This window comes from Myotis myotis, unplaced genomic scaffold, assembly GCF_014108235.1.
Source record: "Myotis myotis isolate mMyoMyo1 unplaced genomic scaffold, mMyoMyo1.p scaffold_m19_p_19, whole genome shotgun sequence".
Taxonomy (NCBI): domain Eukaryota; kingdom Metazoa; phylum Chordata; class Mammalia; order Chiroptera; family Vespertilionidae; genus Myotis; species Myotis myotis.
In genome coordinates, this window is record NW_023416323.1 from 24,393,297 (window position 1) to 24,414,949 (window position 21,653).

The 21,653-nt window shown below is 38.2% G+C and overlaps 1 protein-coding gene across 1 annotated transcript in view; it reads right to left on the bottom strand.

Annotated features, from left to right (window-relative positions):
• Positions 1 to 21,653, bottom strand: part of CNTNAP4 (contactin associated protein family member 4) — a 245,985-nt gene that overhangs the window by 50,115 nt on the left and 174,217 nt on the right. The window contains exons 11-14 of the mRNA XM_036346911.1: positions 16,476 to 16,582; positions 14,007 to 14,126; positions 5,930 to 6,127; positions 3,255 to 3,411 (exon numbers count right to left, since the gene is read on the bottom strand). Coding sequence (XP_036202804.1) covers positions 3,255 to 3,411; positions 5,930 to 6,127; positions 14,007 to 14,126; positions 16,476 to 16,582 — 582 coding nt within the window. The remainder of the gene's footprint in view (positions 1 to 3,254; positions 3,412 to 5,929; positions 6,128 to 14,006; positions 14,127 to 16,475; positions 16,583 to 21,653) is intronic.

Below are 21,653 nucleotides of genomic sequence, written 5' to 3' on the forward strand. Positions count from 1 at the left end.
ACAACCTGGCTACTTTCAAAACGTTTATCTTTATCCTTAGATTTTAGCCATTTGCACAATAACTCAAGGTGCATTTTTCTCTGTTTTCATCCTGCTTGATATTCTCTGAGTTTCTGGAATGAGTACATTGAAGATGTATTAGTTATCTTTTGTAACGTAACGAATCACCCAAAAACTGTGTGACTTAAAACAGCACCATTTATGATCTACATCCTAGTCAGGACTCTGTGCAAAGCTTCAAGGGAACCTTTGGCTCAGGGTCTCTCCCAAGGCTCCAAAGTGTTAGTGAGGACCCCAGTCATCTCAGTGCTTGACTGGGCGGGGATCAGCCTCCAGGCTCACTGAAGCGGGTGTTGGCAGTGTTCATGGTCAGGTGTTGGACTGTTATTCACTGGCTGTTGGCTGAAGGCCACTCTCGATCCTCTGCCACATGTGCCTCTCCTCAGGACAGACCACAAAGGACAGCTTGCCTTATCAGAACAAGGAAGCCAGAAGAGTCAGAGAGAGAGGCAGAGGGGCACAAGCAAGTCAGAAGTCAGTCTTTTGTAATCTAATCTCAGGAGAGTTGTCTCATCACCTTTACCACATTCTATTCATCAGAAGCCAGTCACAGGTCCAGGCGACCCTCAAGGAGAGGAAATTACACCGTGATGTGAATAATGGGCAGTGCGGATCATCTCGGGGCCATCTTGGAGGCTTGCTACCAGACATTTATTAAACAAGATTGAGAAATTTTCAGCCATTGTTTCATCAAATATATCTTTGCCTCTTTTTATTTCCTATCCTTCCGGGACTCCATTTTCTTGCTCATTAAATCACTGATGCTTTTCCAAAAGTCACAAAGGTTTTATTAATTTTGTTCACTCTTTTTGTTGTTGCTCCTGTGTTCTTCAGATTTGGTAACGTTTATTGATCTGTCTTCAGGTTCGTTGAGGTTTTCTTCTGTGATCTCCTGAACTGAAGTCCATCCATTGAATTTTTCATATCAGATGTGCATTCCTATTCTAAAATTTCCATTTGCTCCTTTAATGTAGTTCTCACTTATCTGCTTAGCTTCCCCTCTGTTCACCTGTGATTATGTTTATCTAAGTTTGGGGGCAAGTTTATAATAATTGTTTTAAAGTTTTTGCCTGCTAATCAAGAATGTGCCCCAGGGTCTGTTCCTAATAAGTGCTTCTATTTTCTAGACTTTCAATCAGAGTTGACTCTTTTTTTGAATATGCAATAATTATTATATTGCCCTGGACATTGGGGGTGATACAGACTGTGGGTTCTATTATTGTTCTGAAGATTCATTTTCGTTTTCACAGGCAGTTAAATCACAACTTACCACAATAATTTGTGTACGCTTGGTTTTACACTTCATTAGGGTAGGCCTACCAGTATGTCAGTTTTGCTCTTAGTTTTCGATTATAATCTTTGCTGTAAAGACATAGACCTTCTGTCATTTCTATGGAAAGCTGAGTGGTTTGTAAAACTCATCTCAGCTAGTGAGACTTAAACTCCACATTCTGAGTCTCCTCTGGTAGTCGCTACTAAAACCTCTGTAGCTTGCTCAGTTTTCCAGCTGGATCCTCTCTGCTTGGTTTCTAGAAATCTCCTCTGTGCCTGTGCAGCTCAGGGCTCAGCCGAGGAAAGCTTACATGGTCGATGCCCCCAGGTTTTCTCCTATCTGGGATTCCCATTCTCCCTCAACATCCAGACATTCTGGCAGCCCAAACTGTGCTCTGATACCTCTTAACCACCCCCCCCACCCCCAATAAAATCTAGTTATTCTCTTTGAGTTCTAGCTACCACATATCATGTGGTCTGATTAGTTCCCTCAAAGAAAAGGCATATAAACATAATCTCAACCACTTGAGTTCCCGCCTTCCAAGGCTCAAAGGCTCCTAACCCTAGCAGTTTCTACCTACATTTGGTTGTTTTCCACTTACTTCAAGTAGTTGTTTTTATAAATAGCTTTTCTGGGATTATAAATGATCTCTGGGGAAAGTTATTTCTATGCAAACTACATAACCATAGCAGAATTTAATATAAAAAGTTTCAAAATCTTATGGCTGAAAATTATTTTTGATGAAGAATATGTTATGGAGGTATTAGAGAGTTATTGGTGATTATGTTAGTTTTTTTCCTTCTGTTAAGCATTGATATGAACATTTTATTCACATTTTAAAATACAATTATTACTGTGCAGGTGTTTTTATGAAGGCAGTAAGGAATAAGAGAGTACAAAATTTTAAAAACTAGACTTTGAGTAAAAGACAATATACTTTACACCAAACAAGTAATAGCAAAAGTATAATCATAACACCATATAGATGCTTCCTTCTAGGGTATTCCAAAATAATCTGTCTTTTGATACAACATAGTCTTGATGTTTGCCAAATAAGTCAATGAAACAGCATACGATTCAAAATGTGAGCTCAATTGACAATGAACTGATTACTGGAATTAATGTACATTCTGTAACCAAAGCAATCATATTTATAGCCAGATTGACTATTAATATTTTTTAAAATAATTATTATGTGCAGATCCAGGTGCACAGTAGTATAACATACATATGGCATGTTGAACCATGAATATGGAAATTAAAAAATATTTTCACTTCATAAATAAAATCAATCCAACTCTAGTAAAAAATAAAATACATGTATTTTTAAGTTTTCAAAGGAAAACACATATTTAAGACTTTTATTCTAGTTAAAGAATATTTTAAGTTCAATTTTCAAATCCCTCAAATGTTACAGATTTCCTCTTTCAAAATATGATAAACAACAGAATATTAGTTCTTTGGTGGTTTGTCTTTTAAAAAAAATAAAAAATCTACATGTTTATAATTGTAGGAAATTCTAAGTTTACATTTTTAAAGGTTTTAGAGGCAATTATTGAGGAAATGTGCTTTAGTAATTACTGGCTGTAAATATATTTTGAGAATAATAGAATGCTTAATTACACTTAATTTCAAAGAGAATGATAACTGACTAAGAATGAAGAGGAAACATGAAACAGATGCCTCTTTCATTGTATTACAAAAATAAAAACGTACATGACTAAACAGCCCATTATAAAAAAATTGAAATAAAAGGACATTGATCTTAACATTTAGCACTCAGAGTGATTATAACATATTTCATCAAAACATACCTGCATCTAATTTCTTCACTGTACTAACGTGTTCAGTATCTACCTAGCTCTACATATTTAAGTGATCCATTTAAAAAGATAAATTTTATTTTGCAAAAGGAAATCACCATTCATTCCGGTCAGCATCGCAGTTGCAATAATACTGAGAATCAACACAGTTTCCCTCTAGTCCACAAGCACATTTTTGAGGATCAGGCGAAGAACCTCCCCAATACGTGTGTGTCTCATTGGTTCTTCCAACCCACCAGCTCAGAGGGGTCCCATCTGAAAGACAAATGCATGAAATGTGACTTCTGCTTTACACCCCCTGCCTTCTGTCTCAGCATAATGCCTGCCCAAATCATTAAAAAAATAAATAAAAGCAGAAAGACAAAGATTGACTTAATGCAGTGATAATCAAAACATTGTAATTGATGGCATTTCCTAAAAAAGCTTTTTTAAAAATATTTTATTATTTAAACTCAAATGATTGATATACTTTCCTTTGAGTGGAAAAGACACCAGCAATTCCTATTTAACTCAAGCATGATAGTAAAAATGTATTGAAAGCAGTTCACATATGTAATTTCTTTGAAAATAATTTTTAAAACAAGTTGGCATAAAAATATAAACCAGAGCAATTAACACATCAGAAACAAAATTGATATGAGATAATAAAATGGCCATTAAAACATTATAGAATGTTATAATATAAAGTCAGTGATTTTTTTTATTGTTGTTAATCCTCACCCACGGATATTTTTATCATTGATTGATTTATTTATTTTTTTTAGAGAGAGTGGAAGGAAGAGGAAGGGAGAAAGAGAGAGAAACATCGATGTGAGAGAGACACATCAGTTGGTTGCCTCCTGCACGCGCCCTACCGGGCCAGGGATCCAGCCTGCAGCAGAGGTGCATGCCCTTGACTGGAAACAAACCTGCAATGGACTAAAGTAAAGGATTTATCTCAATATATGTATTGGCTAAAATAGAGTGGCTGTTTATTAAACATTGGGCATGGTACGGCACTTCTTTGTCATGATTTAAGATTTATTTGGAAGTATGTATTTTTCTCTTTCATTTAATGGCTCGGCTATTTATTTGGAGACTACAGAATCACACTGAAAGATCGTAGTGCCTGAAGCAAACACTACATTCAAAAACAAAGTTTTCCTTAACCAAATGCATTTCTTTCTATGATGAATGTTCAGCTATCAGCTCCTTCTCGGAGTTAAAACTAAACCTGATGTCAAGAAACTAGAGCAAAGAATAGACAGAAGAGCTAGGTAGCATTTTGAGAAAAGGAGGTAAAGCATGAGGGCAGTATCTCATTTAAAAAAAAAAGAGAGAGAGAGGAAATTGTAGTAATTGGAAAATCAAATCAGCGTGAGAAGAATGTGAGATCAAAGCAGTCAGCTATCCAAAAGTGCTTGATCAATTTCTGTTGACTTTCAAACCTTTTAAGTTATCATCAGCCCCACTAAAAATCTGAAGCTTTTACTAATTTCTCCTTTACTTACAAATGCCAGTGCTCATTATAACTTACTGTTACAATAGGACCTTAGGACCTTAGTAGTGCTAGCAACCTCTCTCCCAGCATTACTATACATGAGATCAGCCAAGCCAAAAACAAGGAGTTAGCAAAAGCTTGTGCTGTGCATGAAGACATTATCAAGAATCTTCATTTTTAAAATTGCATAATCAATTCATTAACAGAAGGTGAAACCTATTTAAAACATTTACCAGAGATATTTCAATATACTGCTTCTTAAATAGAAACATGTCATGGTGGCAGCAGTGTTTCTTAAAGGTTAATATTTTTCATAAAAATCAGGATGTTGGCCCCGCCAGCGTGGCTCAGTGGTTGAGCGTCGATGTATAAACCAGGAGGTCATGGCTCGATTCCAGGTCAGTGGACATGCTGGGGTTGTGGGCTCATCCCCAGTAGGGGGCAGGTAGGATTCAGCCAGTCAATGATTCTCTCTCATCATTGATATTTCTATCTTTCTCACCCTTTCCCTTCCTCTCTGAAATCAATAAAAATATATATTTTTTAAAAGGTCAAGATTTTGGGTTATCCATCAGATGGTTAGAAGGTATGGGAAGGCCAAGCGGGGAGGCCAGTTGAACTCTCTCACAGTGACTAAGAATCAGGTCACAAAGAACTAGAGTAAAGCAGAACTGCAGGACCTAGATGTCCTCACATAATGAGATGCTCTAAAGGGAGAAAACACAAACCCCCCAAACAGAACTTAGGAGCAGACTGGTTATTAGAAGTAGCACAGGAGAAAGAGTCAAGATGGTCTTCTGATTCCTACTGGAGCTACTAAAGAAACTGGGTTTGCAGCGCCTATTTTAATTTCCAATTATACCCAGAGGCTCACTGTCAACAGTCCATGAAAAAGAGTCACACAGAACAGTCACTTTCCGAAAACTAAGTCATATTTTTAGTAGCTCTTTTCCAACAAGCTGCACGTGTCGCTTGCCCTTCGGAAGGGTCAACACTGAATTGGCCGAGTATCAGAATGAAGATCTTTTCTGTGCAGTCATCAGATTAAGGCCAGGAGAGGACTCAAAGGCAATCAAGGCTTTGAACAAAGCCCAATGTAAACTGACCTTGTTCTTTTCTTCAGGCACAGAACCTCTGTGACTTCCAGACTGCGACAAGTTTGCTGAATGTACAGGGAGATACCCCATCAGCGGCGATATGCCACCACCCTGGCAGAATTCGAGTCCTCGGGAACTGGTGAAGCAAAGCGCGCTGTGCAGGGTGTGTGGGGGGCAGAGGCCTCGGTTTACCCACCTGGCCGATTTACAAGCCGCGACTTCTTGCAGTAGTAGGCCAGCTCCTGCTCGCAGCGCTCTGCATGGGTGATTGTGGCCTGGAGTTGCTCCAGGCTGGCCACGTACTCAAAAAACCCAGCATACGGGTTCTCCGGGTTAGTGTTTCTCACTCTCGTTAACTCTGAGCCATTGTGCTGGATGATGGTCCATGCCGTTTCTTGGATGCAGAAATGGGGGAAGAAAGAGAGGAGACCATCACTAGTCTGCAAAAGTTAAAATAAATAAAGAAAATCAAAATCACCTTTTATCTGAGTCAAATTGTTCTAGTCATAAACCTCTCTGAGAGGTAGAATCAGCACAAATGGACTCTTAAAATTTAATAAAAAATATATAAATAATTGTTTTTGAATTATAGTGAAGTGATTCTATTCCCTGAAATGTATACAATTGCAATGCATTTGCAGTGCTTTTGTTTTCATATAATTTAGCCAGATAATATTTATGGTGAAAAATATTAAATTTCTGTGGTATATTTCATTTAATCAAATCTGGTGTCCTACTTTTTAAAGATGCATCATCATTTTATTTTCCTTTAGGAAAGAAAAAAAGACTACCTATTATAATTGTAAAACAGTATGGAGTGTAGATACACCTGGAATTCAGAGATGTTACAATGTGAAAAAAAGCACATCTCAGAATTTGTAAAATATTTTGAATTACACAATGTAAGCAATGACTTTTGTAGCCTTTAAAAATTATTCATGTTACCTGCAAAAAAAAAAAAATGTCGACATGTTATGGCTTGATATATCTCTCTTCTCAGACAGCATTCAATTATGAGTACACGTCTATTTTGTTATAACTCAAGTCTGACATATTCATTTGGTATCATGTGATCTGCATTATTATGCAATGCAACAGGAAGTTACTCTTTTGAACTGAACACAACTGATTCAGCAACAGCAACTCAACTAACAACAAATAGTAGAGCTATCACTATTAACACCTGACAAAGTCTGCAAACACATCCATCATACTGATTCGCAGAAGTATTTAGAGGAAATAAAAATCCCTCCATTGTTTATAACAGAAGATAGGCATAATGCATCTATCCTTCGACTTTTCCAGCAAGACTTCATATTATATTCACTGTGATATATGCAGGCACAGGAACAGATTAATCAAAAGTTCTCTGATTTAATAGGTAAGAAACAGATTGGAAGTTGTCAAAACCCTGGCATGTATGTGCTGTTAAGTTGCATATCTTTCTGTACTCAGAGAAATAGTCCAAATTAGAGAAAAGCAGTGGATAGCATTCACTGCCCCCCCCCCCACCTTTTAGCTAACATATTCATATTCACATGGTTCAACAATCAAACCAAGATAAGGAAGTATACTTTGAGAAATGTCACCCCCAGCCCTCCCCTCGTCATCAGAAGTTTGAAGAGAGAAGCCTGCTAAATAAATGACATTGGACACAAATTTGACAGCCTTCCTGCCATCTATATGTGGATCATTATTTTCCCCTGAAACAATAGCTGTTACTTTTATTTCTGCTTTGCGCCTCAGCTCACTAGAGAGCTTTCTCAGTAACACACTTCCGTGGAGGAGGACAGGCTATGTAAGCTAATGAAATTAACTATGGATGGCCAGGCAGCAGCACAGTGAGTGGCAGACTTGGCAGGGATCTGTGCCCTAAGAAAGTCAGGGGAAACCTGAGCCTCCATCTCCAGATTTGGAAAATACTGTCGCAGTGGGGTAGGTCTGAAGTTCTGTAATTTTAACGAGGCAAATCTGCCAGCCTCTGCTGGACTCTGCTGTTACTGTTCAGCAGAACGATTCATCTTGTCTCGTGGTAAATCAAAGGCGCACAGGGAGAAGCTCGCCTGCGCTGAGCCCCTGCCCAGGGGCCAGGACAGTAAACCTGCCTGAAACCTGTGTCACTAAGCCTTTGGGTCACACTGAGAAGGACTTCCCCATAGTTTAGCGCCCACTGGGTCACAATTAACACGATTCGAATGGGCTTTTGAGTCACTGCCAGAGATTCAAGGCCTGAGCACAAGACAACCATTACAGAGCAGCTCCTATCAGCGTTTCCTTTTGAATTCTATCATTTCAACATTATGATCGTTCCTGTCAGAGGTTTTATTTTCTAATAAAAAGTGCTACAACGCAGGACGTGACCCAAACAATCTAGATTTCCAGGGCATGGCGGAGACAATGAACTCATCACATGGATTCCGAGCAATGGAGAGGGAGCCCAGCAGCCATGTTCCCCGTCTTAACTAGCAGGGGAGCCTCTTGGAGCTATTAATTTACAGCCTCGTTACTGCGCTTTCAGACATGAGTGTGTTATCTGAGGTTTCTACATACACCTGTTTAGAAATTACAGCTGGAAAAGACATCGATCCCGTCACAATTTGCAATTCAGTACTTCGTGACTCATTGTGTTGGTCTTTTCGACTCAGCTGTGAGCTCTAAGAGAAGAGAGTGATAGTTTCTGATTTGCTAACCACAGTGTCTCCAACACACAGCACCGGGGCTTGGCACAACATGCAGAAGAAGACATTAAAGAAATGAGGAAATGAACTAACAAATGTATAAAAACAATGCATTGTCTAGACGGGAGGACAACCTTCCAGGTGGCCTGATCTGATTCTATGGTGGCGCTGAGACTTCCATTGCCCTTTAGGTTTCATAACTAACCTGTAGGTAACTGAGAACTACAAAATAACGTGAAGCCCGAAGTTGTGAAGGATATGAGATGTTACGCAAGTTACCCTGCCCCATATGCAAATTATATCTATCTATATATGGATTTAGTTAACGGTGATAAAGACATAGATATATACTAACAGGCACAGGAGTTCTCTGGATCCGGGACCTTTTGCTTGCAAAGCCTTAGCAGCATCCATTCTTGACACCCCCATTTTCCATGAGCCCACACAATAGTGTCAGATGCCCCTGCATGTGTTAAAGTTGCACAAGAGAGGAACCCCAAAATTCTGAGACGTGAAGCTCAGAGGATGGCTGGCACCTCTTCTCTGCTCCATAAAGTGAGGAAGGGGAGGGGCCCAAGTCCATGTGTTTGTATCACTCTCAGAATGTAAGCAAATGCTGCTGGGGGAGAGAAGCCTTGAAAACTCTCCAGAGAAATTCACTATCTCTAACTTCCATGCCATAGTAACATTTAATTATCCTCCAACCCAGGCATTCAGATTATTTTTCTTAGAAAGCAAGTTTCCTCATACATAGTTCCTGTCTACAGACAAGGAAACTCTACCTGGTGGAGATGTTCCGATGGCTGCCCCCCTCCACGGCGGCAGAAGCCAGTTTTGTCTCTATTTGCACATTCATTTCACTATTGCTGGTATGTACATGCGTGTCTGTTCTTTGGAGTTCCCGTTTTAAATGGCTGTAACATCTTACCAGTTTCCTCATTGGTAATGTGTTATACAAAATCTTTAAAATGTGTTTTTTAGCTTTTATTTTTATGTCTAAGAGCCATGGTTTTATTTACTTATTTTTTTAAGTATCCTTTACCCACTGCAAAGAGAGTCATTCAGCTAAGGAGACACAGAGAAATGAGTCAGAAGAGGAACTGAAATAGGCAGAAAATCTATTAACTTTAATAAATACACTAAAAAAAATTGGAAAGGCAGTTTGGGTCTACTGGTGTCTCTCCCTGAGGAGAGTTCCAATAATATAAATTGTATGTAAAGCAACTGAATAATTAAGAGCTTGATTTATCTTGGGCTGGCTGCTATTTTTTAGCGTGATAACAGTGTGGAGGGAAAACATGCTGTTTAAGCAACACAGTTGCAGAGCGCGTGTTCCTTTACACTAATGACTGAGGGTGATGGATGCGATGTGGACCACGAGAGCAGGTAGAAAGCGCTGCGCCCAGGAAGCGGGCGAGGAGGCAGGAAAACACACCGGAGTAAAACGGTGTCAGCTAGGCTGCATCTGAATCATCAGTTGTTATTAACTCTCCTGGCTATTAAGAAAGCCTTTGTGATGGAAATCCCTGAAGGAAAAATAATGTGTTTATGTGTACTATACCATCCAGCCCTCACTGGAGGGTCTTAGGCGCCCGTCTCTCACAATCACCTGGGGAGCTTGTTAATGAAGCAGCGACCCAGGCCTTGGTCTAAACTTCCTGACTCAGTGAAACTAAAGCCAGGAGGCTCGGTAGCTGTGCAGAGGGCAAGGGTGACTGCAAGCCACCCAATTGTCATTTTCACAAAAGTGTAAGCCACTGCTCTAGCCCTCATCATTTTTCCCCCACTGAAACACCTGTCCGCATGCAATGTTTGATGAGGAACTTCTTGAATATAAAACTATTTCATTTTAGATAAAGCAGCGGCTTTAGTGGAGCGAAAAAGGACCCCTATATTTCTATAGTGTCAGACACTTGGATTCCTATTGGCCTGGCCAATCATTTTAAAATTATAGTTAGAATACTCTGTTTGGAAAGAATTTTCTTTTTTTTAATTGAATTTATTGGGTTGACACTGGTTAACAAAATGATACAGGTTTCAGGTGCACAATTCCACAACATATCATCTATATGCTGTGTTGTGTTCACCAACCCAAGCTAAGGAAAGAATTTTCAGTCTTTAACATAGTTTAGGGAAGTGTCCATACAAAAGAGATTGTCTGTATTTTTTTTAGGTTGTAATGGTTAAAGGTATTAAGAAGTGAGCTACCAGTGGAGGACCCTCACCTGACTATTCTGTCACCATAACCTTGAACTCTCTAGTCTTCAAAACTGTGAGAAATAAATTTCTGTTGTTTATTAGAGGCCCGGTGCATGAAATTTGTTAACAGGTAGGGTCCCTAGGCCTGGCGGTTGATCAGGGCCAATCGGGGCCTTCCTTCATTCTACGCTGCCTCCCGGTGGTCAGCGCACATCATAGCAAGCAATCACACTCCCGGTCTCCCGGTCGAACTCCTGAGGGGACACTTTGCATATTAGCCTTTTATACATATAGATAGGCTACCCAGTCTGGAACTTTGTTAGAGCAGCCAGAATGGGGCACAACAGACAGTGTCTCCAGTGTTTGTCTGAGTAAATAGATGCCACCTGTTTGCATTATATGAAAAATATCTCTAGACACATTCTAGAGTAATGTCCCCCCAAATCTGTTTCCCAGGTTTACCTCCATCTGCAGTTTTTAGAACCACACATTAATACAAAGGAGCTGTGGCCCCCATGCTCAATGGCTTTCTCTGTCTGTGTCTCATCTGAACGTGTGACAGAATCTCAAACTCAAATGTGTGGCACTGAGCTCCCGAGTTTCCCCTTAAACTTTTTCTGACCACATCCCAAATTACGGCAACTCAAATGTGGTGTTGTTTTTTGCTTCTTTTCTGTTCCCACACTTCACACGTACGAAGAGAAAATGGAACCTCCTCCCTCATCTGCCTCATTGTTATCCAGCGCAAGCCTCCATCACCTGCTCTCGCCTGTGTTCCTGCATTTCTTGAACTATCTCCAAACAGGTTTCCTAACTCTTTTGATAGATAGACAGACAGATATTGACTGATATAGAAAGAAATAGGGGTTTTGACAACACCTGTATATATTTTATAGTATGTGTGTAACCCATGGCGCATATATACTTCTTTCCACCCCTGCTCCTGAAGAGGCATTTCCCAACATAGGAGCAATTATAATCCTATTAAAGGAAATCAGATTTCATCCACCATTGCTTAAAACCCTCCAATTTCTCATCTCATTCAGAGTAAGACCAGAGACCTTACAAAATTGTCTGGACCCCATGATTCTTCGCCTCCTGCCCCACCCAAGCTGGTTCTTCTACTCTCCTCCTCAACCACTCGGTTACATGCCAGAGTCCAGCCACGTGGGACTCGCTGGTTTCTGAGCACGTCTGGTAACATCACCCCTCTCAGGACTCAGCAGTTGCTCTTTCCACCGCCTGAAAGACTCTTACTCCCGATATTCACTGCCTGGTTTAAGGAGTCAATCCACCTTTCCAAACCCTTCCATTTCACATCGCCTTTTTCTGTTGTCCTGCGCCACAAAACTCTGACTTCCTGACACAGCATTATCCATAGGAAATTTTCTGAAATGTTGAAGTAGGTGGCTATTGAAGAGTTAAAATGTGAGCAGTGAGACAGAGGAACTGACATTTAATGTGATCTTAATTTAATGAATTGATTTAAATTTGTAAAATTTATTTCAATTCATTTAGTTTTATTGATTTTAATTAAGTCTGAATCTAAATAGGCACTTGTTTACTAATGGCTACTATACTGGAGAGCCCACTTCATCTAGAATCCATTCCTTTGTGTTTGATGATGAAGGAATCAAGATTCTTTTTAAAACTTTAGACACAATTTCCCCAGCACCACTGGTTGTAAAGGAATCTTGATCCCTTCCATTTGGCTGCTAATCCCTGTGCCAATCACACACTGCCTTATTTAGCCTGTCAGTATAATGTCTTCATATCTGGCAGTTGAGTTCTTCAACTTTATTCTTCAAAATTAATTTGAATCCTCTATTTCCCTCAAATCTGTTGATACATTTTAGAAACTGCTTGCTCATTTTCACCTAAACACTTATAGAACCAGCAAACAAACAGCCTGCTGGAATTTTAATGTAGGTTTGCACAGAATCAATGACTACTTGGGAAAAATTGATATTTATACCATATTGAGTTTTCTAATCAATGAAAATTTTATATATATTTCTCCGTTTATTTAGGATCTTAGTTGATCTCAAGATCATTTCATACTTATCTATGTAGAAGCCTTGCACATCTTTCATTAGATTTATTACCATGTATTCAAGATTTTTATGCTATTAAAAATAAATCTAAAATTTCATTTTCTAATTGCTTATTGCTGGTGTGCAGAAGTCAATTAATTTTTATATTACTGGTATCCAATAATCATCCTAAATTTTAGTAGTTTACCTGTAGATTATTTAGACTAGTCTTAATACATAATCTGGTCATCTACAAATAATGTGAATCATAGCTCTTCCTTTCCAGTACTCACTTCTTTCATTTATTTTTCCTGCTTTGCTGCACTGACTAGGACCTCCGATACCATGAAAAACAGTGATAACAGCAGACATCCTTGTGTGAATACTGGTAACAGGGTAAAGCTTTCAGTATTTCACCATAAACTGTGTTATATATTTTGGGATTTTTGTGGGGAGTCTTTAACAACTTAAGGCCATTTCCTTCTATTGGTAATTTATTTTCTTTTTTTTATCATGAACAGATGTTGAATTTAATCAAATATATTTCCGTGACTATTCATTCTTATTTAAGTGCTAGAGGCCCAGTGCATGAGATTTGTGCACTGGGGGGGAGTGGGGGTCCCCTCAGTCCGGCCTGCGCCCTCTCACAGTCTGGGACCCCTTGGGGGATGTCCGCCTGCCGGCTTAGGCCCAATCCCCCTGGAGGTCGGACCTAAGTCATCAGTCAGAATCCCTCTCACAGTCCGGGGCTCTCCCAGTCTGGAACCCCTTGCTCCTTGCCACCCACCTACAGTGGAGGCGGGAGAGGCTACTGCCACTGCCTCTGCACTCTCCAGCTGTGAGCCCAGCTTCTGGCTGAGCAGTGCTCCTCCTGTAGGCATGCACTGACCACCAGGGAGCAGCTCCTACGTTGAGTGTCTGCCCCCTAGTGGCCAGTGCACATCATAGCAACCAGTCATTCCAGTTCAGTCAATTTGCATATTACGCTTTTATTTTATAAGATGTGTAAGTAAGGAATTCAAGAATAAACTTCATGTTTACCTACATTAAAAACGTAAATATTTTTCAAGGCTTGTACATGCTTCAATTTCTTAGAGAATAAAGACTATCCTTTTTGTTTGGGGACTTAACGAAATACATTTATTATTAGATGTTCTATACACACACCACATACACAGAAAATAATGACAACATTTTACATCACTATTATTAAACTATTTTTAAAGATTTATGTTAGTTCTACTGAACAACATACATTTTAATCAAATTGCAAATTAGGTCAACTTTCTACTTGCTTCATTTTAATTTTATGTGTAAAGCATTCATGCAAATATTACCATTAAATGAAAGCTGATTAACTCACCAGTCATATTGCAATAGAGAAGAAATGGTTCTAAGGGACCACTTCCATCTGAGTCTATATAGTAAAACCCTGAAGTATTTCCTCTGTGCTTATAGGCTTCACATGACTGCTCATAGATAGCTGTAAAAAGATGGATCATCATAAATGGAATAGAATGATAAGTATATTACTGACCCGAAGAAAAGGTAAAACATACTTTAAAACAAAATTCATTCTTTTTTAAAAGAACTGGTATGGATGAAAGCAGGTTAGATAGAATAAAAGGAGAATGAGGCTGAATTTTATGACTTTTTTATCACTAAAGGAATATGAGAATACTCAGTCAAAATGAAAATTCAGTTTATTTTTATATTAGGTAGAGCACAAAAGAGAAAGTAGTTGTTTTAAATGTTAAGACACTTATAAGTATAATTTTAGACATCCATCCAAATAGATCTTTCAACGTCCATAATAACCTAATATCTGAAGTACAATAGTGTAATCTCCTTAAATCATCTGCTGATAGCCACAGCAATAGAAAAGTTTCAAATAATGTTGTAAGTATTCTCCTTTCTCGCAGAAAATTACCTATAAATAAAATCCTATTTTATAAAACAAATATGATTTATACAGCTCTTCAACAATAGTTTAATAATTTACAAAATAAACTTTCTATAATACTCTGTAATGAGAAATCAAGATAATTAAAATTCAAAGCAGAAGAAATATTTATATGAAATATGTCCCCAAGTGGATGCAATGTATTTTGATTCATAATAGGATGTTTTTCATTATACAATTATATAGTTTCCTTGTACAAGGTTTGATATTAACACCTGTATATATCGTACAATCTCACTCAACACTTGGCCAAATGTACTGATAATTTCCATCAAGCTTCTTAGTCTGTGAAATGAGAAATAAATCATCCCCTGAATGTCCTTCCCTGATCTATTCTAAATTTTTGGAAATTATGTTAATGAGTTTTAGACAATATGAAATAATGTAACTAATTTGCTCAGTGTTACAAAATTTCAGATAATCATGCAAAATTACTTCTTCATTCCTCCACAGTCTGATGGTTTTATTTTTTCCTATTATGTATTACACAGACGAAAATAGAAGCATGGATTGCTTTCCAGTCATATTTTCTAAGAAGAACTTTTAAGACTCTATTCCTTCCTCTCCTTCTACTCATGCTAAAGACAGTGATGGCTTCACAATAACCAGTAAACAACTTGTCATCCTGGCCCCATTTCTCAGAATGGTTATTGGCAAAAAACAAAACAAAACAAAAAACACTAAAAAAACAAACCTTCATTTAGACTATTTGCTCAAGAACCTAATAACTCAATAATTGGGTCAAATTGTGGGCCACAGATGAAAATATCTTATTTATTTATCATCTGGCTTTTATCCTCAGAGCTGTTTGGGTTTATATTTAAATGCAGTCACTGATGCCTGGCTGGAATGACTCAGTGGTTGAGTGTCAACCTATGAAGCAGAAGGTCACGGTTCTATTCCCGGTCAGGGCACATGCCTGGGTTGTAAGCTTGATCCCCAATAGGAGGTGTGTAAAAGGCAGCTGATCAATGATTCTCTCATCGTTGATGTTTCTCTCTCTCCCTCTTTGAAATCAATAAAAATAAAAATAATAGTCACTGATAATAATTAAAGACAAATAATGAGTCCATCAAAATACATTCACTTGACTTTCTGTGTTGAGTTAGTTACTACCATGGGATGATGGAGGATATGGAAATTAACACAGACTGTCCCTTCACTAGCTGGGTGAGTTGGGTCAAGAATTTTGGCCTCTGGTTACAGTGAGATGTGACTTCAGGGACAGCAAGCATTCTTCATGATCTTAGATCTGAGAAAGCCTCGGTAAGGTGATGCCCAGGAACGACCCGGCTGCAACCCTGAGCATGACCTCTGAGCAGCCCCTTGCAGAGCCCCCAGGGCTGAAAGCCCAGGCTTCCGATCTCAACTCTGGCCAGAGTCCAAAATAGTGCCCAGTGAAGAGACCAAGATGGGTGAGGCTGGTGACTGTGAATAATGCCCTTGGGTCTCCTCATCATATGAATCAAAAAACTGGATGACAGAATGGCATCAGTCTTACAACACACACAAACATTTCATCAGAACAAATGCATGGCTTATGATACAGGAAGAGTATTGGTTGTGATCCCAGGCAGGCGTTCACATCCACGCTGTGGTTCAAACTCTTTAAGATGCCTCAGGTAAGATGATTAATCTCTCTCTGTCACCTCAGGAGTAAATTGGGGATAATAATGGTACCTACTTACTAAGGTGGCAATCAGAATTAAATGATTTGGGACAACAAGAAATCAACTGGATGCTAAGACCTGGGTGTGTGCCTTCCAATACACAGTTGCACATACATGGGCATATATTCACACAGCAATGAAAAGGGAGATGGAACGAGGAAGTCAGAACAGAGGCAAGAAGAAGAGGTGTCTGGCTTACAGTTGTGGCAGGTGGCTCCTGTGTAACCCGTGTTGGCACAGTTGCAATGAAAGGTGTTCCAGGATTGGGAGCACTCCCCACCGTGTTCACAGTAGTTGGGCAAACACCTAAAAGAAGTGCAGACATAGACACTATTTTTCACTCTGAGATACAGAACACTGATCACATGTCCATGGTCCTGTGAAAGGAGAATGTCAACCATAACATGAAGAGTAAATTTAACATGACTAATGGTTACTCCGTCTGTCATTAAAGCACGTTAATCCCAGAACTCAACCTTAGGTCAATGAATTCATCAAATTTCAACCAATTCTCGGGCAGTTGTGGCTGCTTACTTTTCAACATGTCTTATTCTATCGAGCCCTTTCTCTTTGCCTAAGTAACATTATAACCAATTCAATATGTTGCCAGAAATATCAACAGCTTACATAAAATAACATTTAATCATACTGATTTACTACACTGATTATGTGACGGAAGAGAAAATAAAGAAAAGAGAGAAGGAAGTAGGAGGGAAGGACATCTTTATTCACTTGTGTCTACATTCGGGAATGTGGAAGGTATATGGTATAGACCAGTAGTCGGCAAACTCATTAGTCAACAGAGCCAAATATCAACAGTACAACGATTGAAATTTCTTTTGAGAGCCAAATTTTTTAAACTTAAACTATATAGGTATGTACATTGTTATTAACTTAATTAGGGTACTCCTAAGGCTTAGGAAGAGCCACACTCAGGGGGCCAAAGAGCCGCATGTGGCTCGTGAGCCGCAGTTTCCCAGCCATGGGTATAGACAGATTCCAAACACTGTGTCAGGGGCTCCCAGGATATTTAAATGTTTAAGAGAAAGACAGGCATACATAGAAGCATTGAACAGACTGTCAAACCACAGAGGGAAGGTGGGGGAGGGTGGGCAGGGGGGAAGAGATCAACCAAAGACCTTGTATGCATATATGCATAACCCATAGACACAGACAAAAGGGTGGTGAAGGCCTGGGGTGGGGATTGGGGGCGGGATGGGAGAGGTCAATGGGGGAAAAAGGGGACAGGTAATACTTTCAACAATATTTTTTTTTAAAAAGGGAAAGACAGGCGCACTCAGCATCTATCCAATACCCCATGACTTACTGCTCGAGGCATTTCACTTTCAATATTAGATACTAATGACATTCCTTTAATGACACCCTCTCTTTGAGAAGCTGAACCTTTAGTAGTTGATAAAAAATAAGAATCACGTGAAATCAATAGTGAACAAGGCATGAGAGCGGCAGTGTCTGATCTGATCCCAGGCTTTGAAAAGCTGTACAGTACCCAACAGTAAATACATGCAATTACCAAGTAATCCATTGTTTTCAATTAAACATTTTTAATTAAAAAGAAAAATATTAAAAAATATATATATGTATATAAGTGACTTTTTCAAAGAGTTAATAACTTGTTAGGACAGAAACACTAATAAAGTTGTTTGGACCCAAAATGCTTTTTAAGTGAAAGTAGTAGGTATATCTTTTGGCTTAGGATACAGTGGGGAAAAAAATTACTGAATGATACATTGTGTCCAAGGCTTTAAATGTTCTCATTCATGCCAGATTTAAAAAATAAATTAACCACAAAACCTGCCAAGAATGTATTTAGGATGGCCTTTCTGCCATCTCCTTTATTAAAACTGAGGATGCAAACTTCAAGTTTTGCTTATAGGATTTTTCCAACTTTAACTGAAAATAACATTATTGATTATTCTTGATAAAAAGTAGATGTCCACTGCATAGAAATCAAACAATTCAGGAAACACTAGAAAAGAAATATCATTTACAATCTCAATGCATAAAAATTACCACTGTAAACATACATGTTTATGTGTTTGTGTGTATATATGCATTATTTATGTGTATGTATATGTGTGTATAATCATAACATTCATGTTATTTTACAACCTGTCTGCTAAAAATTCAAAAATATATGAGTATTTTTCCCTGCCAATTAAGTTTACATATATTTCAGCATTTTTATAGAGTCACGGGAATCCATTCAAAGAATGTTTTGCTATGTATTTAATACCTGAAGCATTTCAAATCAGTAACAACCCAGAAGAGGAACATTTTTGAAAATTAAAACAATAACAATCCTATCTGGTCATCAGAAGAGGACAAAGCAATCTATTCCTTAACAGACCTCAAACCGTATTTTAAAGGGGGGCAGACATAAGCTGCCAAGCTAAATTTCTAAAGTATGAATCTTTAATTATTGTCATGCATGTGTTATTTCTAACTGATCTGCTACAAAAAGATTCAGATCCATATTCCGTGATTGTTAGTCAGACGCTACTTTTCACATTTTTTAACTACAAAGTGAAACACTGGATTGTGGATTTTATTTCAATTCATCATATAGTATAGTAGTTCTGTTTGACTATTAGCTGTAATCTATAGGAAATCACATTGTTTAGTGAAGTACTGTTTCTCAGTAAAAGTTCTAAACAATTGTGTTGCACACTTTTCTCTTCACCAATCATTCCAGTACAAAGTAAAACAACCCATGAACCCATTTTCTTTAGTGTTTTCCTTAGCCTTTTCCATCATTACCTGCCTTGCTGGTGAACTTGAACAAACTATGTACATACATCAACATTCCCCAAACTGAAGTGATGTGTACAGTTTTGGTTTAACCTGATTCCCTGTCTATTCCAAAAAAATTTCAAAACATTTTGATACAATGTAAAACATGGCTAGAAATAAGGATACTGGAGTAAAAATCTATATAATATGATCACATTTAGGAAAATTGAATAGATAGATGCCTATGGGTCCTACGATAATGGTAACCACCTGAAGTCAATGGTGGCCTTCCTCAATCAGTAGATATTCTTAAAAAGATGATGTCAAAATATACCTAATTCTTTTGTTTAATAAGTGCTTTAGGTCCAAGCGATTTAGTTAGTATTTATTCCCTAACCACTGTCACCCACTGTCCCAGGCCACTTGGGTTTCTGCCAAGACATGGGGACATGGTCATGGGGACATGGATGCAGCTCCCTCTGCAGTTCTGCCCTCTCCCCTCGATCATCCCCACCCAGATTCTCTGGGCGTAGGGCCACCTCCCCTGCATTTCCACAGCGGACAAGGGGAGGGTTTGTGGACAAGTGTGGGTGTGTTTATGTGTGTGTATAAGGAAAATGTGTGCGTGTAGTAAGTGTGGGAATGATCTTATGAGTTTATAAGTGAGTGTGTAAAGATTGTGTGTGCAAGAGATAGTGTACTTGTATATGAGTGTGTGTGTATGAGTTAATGTGTGAGGAGGTATGTGAATGTATGTATAAGGAGCATGTGGACATAAGGGTTGTGCATGGTAGGGAGCTTTGGGATATGTGTGTGATGAGCACATGTGTGTACAGAATGCATAATATGAGCATGAGCACATATATAAATGTATGTACAGCATTATGCATAGATTTGATCCAACTTAGTTACAGTAAAAAAAAGCAACATTGTTTTAATTCCTCTCCGATTGTTAAATATATTTTAATGTTTCTGTTTGTTTTTCATTGCAATTTATTACACCATGAAATTTTGCATTTATTATACATCAACTACACATTAACCACAATGCATGTTAATGTGCACCGAGGCGGGTGTACGGCCTGGCAGGTAGACAGTTCAGAGGGACTTTCCCAGAACCAGAAGGCTCAGAGTTGATGCTGGGCTCTGCCTCCCAGCCATGCCATCTTAGCCTACCTCTCTGAGCATCTGTGCAGATATTTGGAAGAAATAAATACAATTAAGGACAAGTTCTTAGGGTTTTTATGAGGATTAATTTAAATACATATTAATTTAAAATTAATTTTAGAACATAGTTACTGCACAGTCTCACACATACATACACATTCATAAAGTCACTGGCATGCCCAAAAGCTTCTTATATCCTTACACAAATACCCACACAATCTTCACACATTAACGCATACACATGCACACACACAAGCACACATTCACACAGGTCCACACCATCCATACACGCTCACACACTGTTATAAGGTCATTCCCATACACATTCCCATACCCTTTATGTACACACACCTTCTTTACACACAGACATTCACACACATACAAGTTTAAATACTAATTCAGGGAGAAGTTACGTTAAACACATATAAATTGATAAAATCATTGAGACTTAGCTGTGAATTGAATAAAATACTCACAGATATATATAATACTCTTTCAAGTAATTGTAGATGCATTTTGATAAATGAATACATATTAATATATAAACAATTACTGGAATAGGAATAGCTTTTTTATCCTGCATTTTGTTTTTTATTGTGTGTGTACGTGAAGGTAATTATGTAAAATAGTTGTATAACAATGAATGGCTGGCAATGAGGATATGAATGATTTTATTGACTTCATTACACCTTGTATTTTACAATTTTAAAAAAATAATCATGTCTTGCATTCATTGTTTCCAAACATTTATTCTTATTTCTCATCTCGACTGCTCCTCAGAGATAGTTAAAGACTTAGAATCTAGATGCCTATTTGAAAGATTCTGGAAAATATTTCTGACACTTTGCTAAATTACCTTTCTTTCTCCCATATTCCTTTCCAGTTTCTCCCTTTCTTATTTCAATAAAACTTCTAAAATAATAAATAAATAAATAGTAATTCATGCTAAGTGCTTAGCATAGAGCTAGTATACAGATTTATTTTTAAAAGACTCTACTTAATAATGCTTTGGAAGCTATGTCAATAGGTATAGCATATAAGAACAAAATAAATTACTAGAATCAGCCCTCTGTATCTAACAGTTCTACATCTGTGGATTCAACCAACAGGGATGGAAAATATTCAGGGGGGGAAGTTGCTTTGCTGCTGACATGCACTAGGTAGGTAGTTAGGCCTACGATGGTTGCATCTGTATTGACCATGTACAGACTTTCTTTCTTGTCATCATATCCTAAATTATACAATATACCAGCTATGTACATAGCATTTACATAGTATTAGCTATTATAAGTAATGCAGAGATGATTTAAAGCATAGGGGAGAATCGCATAGGTTATATACAAACACCATGCCATTGTATATAAGGAACTCGAGTATCCGCAGATTTTGTACCTGCAGAGGTAATGGAACCAATCCTCCCATGGATACTAAAGGATGGTTATACATATATTTCTTA